The sequence below is a fragment of the Polypterus senegalus genome, chromosome 1 (genome assembly GCF_016835505.1).
Source record: "Polypterus senegalus isolate Bchr_013 chromosome 1, ASM1683550v1, whole genome shotgun sequence".
NCBI classification, from domain to species: domain Eukaryota; kingdom Metazoa; phylum Chordata; class Cladistia; order Polypteriformes; family Polypteridae; genus Polypterus; species Polypterus senegalus.
In genome coordinates this window covers 177,420,973-177,427,810 of record NC_053154.1, presented here as the reverse complement: position 1 = coordinate 177,427,810, position 6,838 = coordinate 177,420,973, and the positions used below count along the sequence as shown (strand labels likewise).

General features: G+C 35.5%; 1 protein-coding gene across 3 annotated transcripts in view; it reads right to left on the bottom strand.

The window, feature by feature from the left end:
- Positions 1 to 4,846: 4,846 nt before the first annotated feature.
- mrvi1 (murine retrovirus integration site 1 homolog) overlaps positions 4,847 to 6,838 on the bottom strand; it is a 186,934-nt gene continuing 184,942 nt past the window's right edge. For all 3 annotated transcript variants that reach the window (XM_039763543.1, XM_039763550.1, XM_039763573.1), the window contains one exon: positions 4,847 to 6,244. In XM_039763543.1, coding sequence (XP_039619477.1) covers positions 6,028 to 6,244 — 217 coding nt within the window. In that variant the 3' untranslated portion in view covers positions 4,847 to 6,027. The remainder of the gene's footprint in view (positions 6,245 to 6,838) is intronic.

Genomic DNA, 6,838 nt, shown 5'->3' with positions numbered 1-6,838 from the left:
CAGCATTCTTGAAATACTTGTTTCCCAGTGGGACATCTGTATCTCCCAGACACAACAGCATGAAGCAGGAACTGCATGTGGTGGAACTGCTTGGTCCTTCTTAACACGCATGCTGCTTATCTGCTGAACAACAAGGCAAAATCTGCCTCATGCTGGTACATCGTTATAAATAGCTGTGTGCAGACTATTGACTGTTGTGTGCTGCCTTTGAAAGTTCATTATGAGATGTTAAGTACAGCCAAAGTCTGGGTTAAAAACTCTACTACAGTTTATACAGTTTGTCTGCCACTTTTTGTACTTTTTATCTTGCAGTTTGGGACTAATGTCAACACTTTTGTTGTTTAGTGTGCATTTTGCTCTACTTTGCTCTTCAAAAACAAACTTTTTCCTTTTTATGTCAGAATGACATCAGTTTGGGGTCTGTTTTTCATGACACATTATAACTTATTTAAATAAATTACAATTATTCATATATGACATTTCTTGAATTTGACTTGCTTAGGATTTCAAAAAGGGTCAGTGGTAAGGACTAATTCAGAAACCTTGCAACTTGAAGCTGAGTAGTTTAGTCACTAGGTCACATTATCATCAGCTTTTGTCACTTTTGTGTAGTAGATCCACCATTATAACAATGTTCAGTGATTGTACAACATACTTTAAATGAGGTGGCCACTGCTATGAAAAGCTTTTTATGATACACATATTTAGTTCATATGTTGTTTTCAGCACACATGTGAAATAGTATTGTGTCCTTGATGTTACCATATTTTGTCACTACTATGAATATTTTTGCATTGTTTGTTCTCATTGTTTGGTATCACAGAATATACCAGTAAAGTGATGAATGATTCCAAAATGTCTTATTAAATGTCAAGACCGCTAGGACTTAATTTAAAAAGTGATCATATCCCAAAACATTTTATGCAATGTTACTCTTACCTCAGATCCTAAATAAACTTAACACAAATGCTACTGCTGAGAAAGTGACAATGCATCTCGATTTCAGACAGACATTTATGTATAACCACCCTAAAACACCTTAACAGCACAATGAAAGACTGAAAAATAAAAAGTATGAAATAAGCAGGAGGAATAATTGAAAATATGTTTTTCAAATTAATAAAGGTACCACACAGACATGCTTATTCTAAGTTGCTGTTTGCCCTCTGCTGAATTTATATATAACTGAAATATACTTAACATGATTGGCTCACAAACACTGAATCTACTAGATGATGGTTTAATATGTTGAGAACAGCAAGAGATGGGTAATATGTCTACTGAATTTCTGAGTGATGAGTTTTTTTCTTTTATTTTTCCCTGAACAGTTGATATTTTCTATAAATGCAGTTTAAACAACTATATGTATAATTATGCACAATATAGGTATACTTAAAGAGGAACAGATTGATGTAATTCAAAAAGTAGCCATCAAACCATTAGAAGCATGAAGTCATGCCAAAATACCTTGTGGGGCAATTTGGGGCCCTTAAGTTATTTACAAAAACAGATTACTGAATATTACTTACTTCTGATTTAATTAATAACATTAATAATCTATTTTAATTTTTTTAACTCAGTCTGAAACACTACACTGATGTTGCTACCAAAAATGTTTTGTCCTTCCCATACATCTACTCTGTTTAGGTTTATGATTTATTTCTTTCATTAACTTTTTTTGGTTGTACATGGTACCAAAGGGAAAGTTTAATATTATTAAAAAGAACATTTGCAAGTGAATAATGTCTAATGTTCTAAGTTGCAATTCCATCCATCCATCCATCCATCCTCTTCTGCTTATCCGAGGTGAGGTCGCGGTGGCAGAAGCTTGAGCAGAGAGGCCCAGACTTCTCTCTCCCCGGCCACTTCTTCTATTTTAAAATCTTCTATTTTATTATAAAACTCTTGGCTTTATGCATCTAATTTACTGTATACCATTTCCTGTCATTTGTAATTTCTGGCTTTTAGATAGCAGCATTGCACAGTGCACTGGTCTGTCAGATAACTCAAGTCAATTATTAATGAAGAGAATATTATAAAAAACTATTAACTCTTTATCACTGCACAAGGTTTAAGGAATTTCTGCTCAGGTTTACAGCTTATTATATTCTCCTGTTTCTCCTTTGCTTTTAATTACTCTATTTTGCATTTAGGTGACATCTTCCTTAGCTCTTGATTTTCTCTAAGCTTAGCTTTCCAACCTAGAGTGGCTTTTGTCTAAAATGATTCTGACTTAAGCAGGGGTCTCCACAACTGCAGGAAAATGGGCAGGGACAGATACGCCTCAGCTTCAGCAATACTGCTTCAATGACATGGAGAGAAATAAAAAATACAAAAATAAACAGAAAGATTATGAAACATTCTACAGCAGCACATGTTTGTGCTTTTAGAGATGATGGTTCACTTTACTGCATTTAACTAGGGTAGTGCTGTATAAAGAAAATATTTCTTTTTATTTTGTTAAAAATTTTAGGGGGTTCCTGGTTATTCAAGCACAGTCTTTCAGTTTTTTAGGGAGGATCCATGCTATAAAAATGATTTAATGTTTAGGTTCTATTGTGTTTTTAATAAGCTGTATTACTGCTGTATCAGTAAAATAGTTTTTCATGTTGAAATGTTTTCTAAGCTGTCCTCAGGAGTGATGTTAGAAAGGAAAAAAAATCTCTGTATTATAAAAGGAAATCCTGAGACAAGACTTTTTGAAAGAGATAATTTCAAGTCCCGCGAGGTGAGACTTTGGCCATGAGATTTTTTCAAGTCCCACCCTCCTCTCAACCATATTCAACCACCCCACACGGCCCTATTCACCTCTCATTCATGTGAATGCTTATGACAGACACAGTTCCTGCTCTCTTAGCTCATAGAATTTTTTACATTTTCCTCACTATAAGTTCCCAATAAAATAAGACTTATCATGTCCAAATCTTATTGAAGAATTTCATCCTGAAGGATTATCAAGAGAAGAAATGAGTACATGGGCAATCCTACCACAGAGAAACAATGAAGTCAAATGATTTAACGTGAAAATTGTCGATCGGTTACACGGCAAATTGGTTAAATACATTAACTATAGACTAGGCTGAAACAACGGTGATCGTGCGGAAGATGAAAACATCAACTTACAATATCCTGAAGAATATCTACAACTGTTAACACCATACAGTCTTCTACCACCCGAATTACTGTTGAAAGAAGGTTGTATCCAAGAAACGTAATGTAGTACATCTCCCATGGATAACATTAGACACCAAAGGAGATCTTGATATGCCATTCGTATTAAAACGTTTCCCATTGTAATAGATTTTGCAAAGACAATCAACAAATCACAGAGACAAACATTCAAAAAAGTCGTTTTATTTAGTAGAGAGAAAGAAACGAAATTTACTCACGGGCAGTTATACGTTTGTGTTGTCATGATATAAGCCCAAACACAGATTCAAATGTAATGTGATAATGACGAAAATGTAATTAAAAAAAATGTTTTTAACTGAAGGTTTACATTAAAAGTGTAAGTTTAAAAAGTATTTGCATGTTAATTTCAAATCCAAACAGCACAAAATTGTATAATGCAACAAAAAACTCTAACGCAACATGAAACATAAATTACTTTCAAATGATTACGTTTTACTCTTTTTTAATATGGTGTGGCAAGTCGCTGGGGCTGCGACCCGGCCAGGACGCCTGGAAGGACTGGAATGTGGCATGTACATCCTCCGGGCAATGAGGGGGCAACTGCTGTGGATCAGAGGAGGATCACGGGAGAAGAATAAGGAGGCATTATGCCTATTGGGATCCATGGCCACCACCAGGGGACGCCCTGAGTCTCAAAGGGCCCGGGACTGATGTACTTCCGCCACACCCGGAAAGATGGAAATGGATCCCTCCAGGGACGCCCGGAGTGCTTCCGAGTACTCTTCCACCACACCAGGAAGTGACGTCGAAGGGAGCACCTGGAGCACATCCGGGTGAGAATATAAGGGCCTGCCTTCCTACGGTCTGGGAGCTGGAGTTGGGAATGAGAGCGGGACAAGGCTCCTGTGGAGAGAGGAAAAGGCAGTCCAGGGACAGTGAGAGAAAGGCCCAGGAGAAAGGTGATTGGGGCAAGAAGCATAGTGTGGTGTGCGGGACTGAGTTGTGTGTGTAAGAGCCATTTTCCTAGTTCTATAAAATGTATGAATATTTATTAAATGATAATGCATAAAATATGGGAGGTTCCTATAACCCCCGTGAATAGAATTGAGTTGGTATTTTCCTGTCATTTCTTAACAGTTTTGAGTAAACAATGTTCTTCAGTTAGTGTCTAGCCTCGCCTTGTGTAAGGTACAGAGGCATACGTTTTTTTAACCGTGTCCTTGTTTGTGTTCACGTTTGTGCTTGCGCACGTGACCGTGCCTAGGCGCATGTCTATGTGCCAACGGCCTACGGGCCTTTTGAGTGTGAAGTAACACGTAAAATAAAAAATTAAAAAAAGAGTTAAACCGTATGTTTAAAGCATACAGAAGAAGAAATAAATAACCTTTAAGTATAGAAATAACCAAAGCTTCTTAAGAAAAGCTAAGTTTATAGAAGATACATTTTTTCGCCTTTATTCTATGTGTGTAACTATTTTTCCTTTTATTCTTGTATGGATTATTTGCTTTTAACTTTCAGTAAATATTTTTGAAACAAACTTTTGGACTGAGAGATTTCTTTGACATGCGTCTTACCCGTGCCTGACTTCGCCTTATATATTGGCGGCTACAGTGTGTATTTAGAAGAAAATAAACAAGACTTTTATAAAGATGCGGTGTTTGTCTGATGGTGTTCGGGCAAGTCACACAATGGTTAATTACTTGCTGTAATTTAAATTAATTAGAGCTACTATGCATATGTAGCAATTCCCATGAAAATAACAATCTGTTTAAATTGTACATCCGCATTCCCGTACATGAGCGGCTGAACTGCAATGTGGCTAGCGCATAGCACCAGCCCGGAGGTTGGCGAGCGAAGCGAGCATGGGGTAAAGCCTCCTAGTGTATATATATATATATATATATACATATAATATATTTATTATAAATAAAATGGTAAAGTCAGCATGTTTGGTCTCTCATACCAATCTGATTGGCCAGTTTTTCTTTTCTTCTGATTGGTCAACATGATGGAAAAAAGTATAAGTGTGATACATGAGGGGAAGTAAAGGAGTAGAGGGCATATCACTTTTTAAAGACAAGAGGTATAAAAGCACATGGGAGGTGAGCAAAGCGTCCCAAAATAACGAAATTTGAGAGGAAGGCTTTATGGGAAAGTACCAGCAGAAGGAGCAGCAAGAGGGGAAAGGACTTGGAGGTTTATGTAGGGCAAGAAACATCAAGTATTTTAAAATTGATTCTATTACCTAACTTTGACAGGTAACGTGACTTGCACAAGTATATATACCAAGTGGCAAACTAAGACAAATATTAAAGTATACTTCTCTGAGTTTGCAACACAGAAAATGCCATATGATGAAAAAATATAATTTTTGTGGATATCAGCAAATCTATTCATAAATTTGAGCATGTGATCACTTTATAAATTAGTCCCTAAGAATATAAGCCATCATTTCTGTCTGCTAATTGAGCCATTTCTGCCTTTTTGATGTCTTTATAGTTTGTTACAAGTAATAAGGCTACAGCAGTGCAGTGAATAAATTAAACTCAAATTATTTGCATTCCCCTGTACTGCATATAGCTTGACCAATCTGGCCTCAAGTATATTGAATAACCTTTGCTACAGATGTTCACAATGAAATTCATGGAATGCAAAGATACTGAAAAATGATTGACTTATTTATAAATGTTTCATAGTCAAAGAAAATAAACTTTCCTTAAATGGTTATTATATTTTACATAACAATGCCACTAGTTTGATAAAAAAATATTCTAAATTTATGACTGGTTAAATTGTTACTACAAATGTAGAATTCATAATGAAATGTTAGTTGTCAAAATAAACCTGAATATCCTACCCATAGCTTTTATCACTACTTTATTCCTTGACCTAAAGTCAGCTGTTCCAACTGAAATATGACTTTTCTCCATTGCACACACTTTCCTCAGTGGACTTGCCTGAAACGTCAGTACAGGATTTGTTAAAAGATGTGAAAATTCCGCCCATGAGAACTAACACCACTACAACTACAATAGATATCCACAACAGCTGCTGCTGTTGGAAAACCTTTGGAAATAATTTATTAATGAATCCCAAAGCATCCTCGAATTTCCTGTGAAAAGAAAAAAAAAGAAAAGAAAATTAACTACATTACATCAACAGCAAAATTGTCAAATAATACTTCAAAGGCTATAAAAACATCTACAACCTATTTATACTTCTTAAACCTAATAGTGAAGTAATATTGTATTTATTGATTAAAATCTCAATTATGACTTAAATTAAAAGCTTAGGGAACACTAAATAATGTGAACAGAAGGTACACAAAATGGATGAATGATGCACTAACCAGTACACTCAAAAGAGAATAATCATGCAAAATAAGGCATTTGATTTTAATGTGACATGTTTAAGACACGACATTGCTTAATGACTGGCCAAAAACTCTTCCCTACTATACAAGTGTTTGCAAAAATAGGTTTATAGTTGTTCGTATGGAAAAAGACATTCAGGTTATGAATAGTACAATAGCTTTATTAACTCAATAGCTTTATTATCTTCTTTATTATCTTTATTAACTCAAAAGAATGTCACAATAGCACAGTGCACTTAGGTACAATTTCGTAAGTCTCAAATTGCCGGCCTCGCATACTCACAACTGTAAGCCTACTTTTACCCATTTTCATTTCTCCAGCATTTCTGCTGC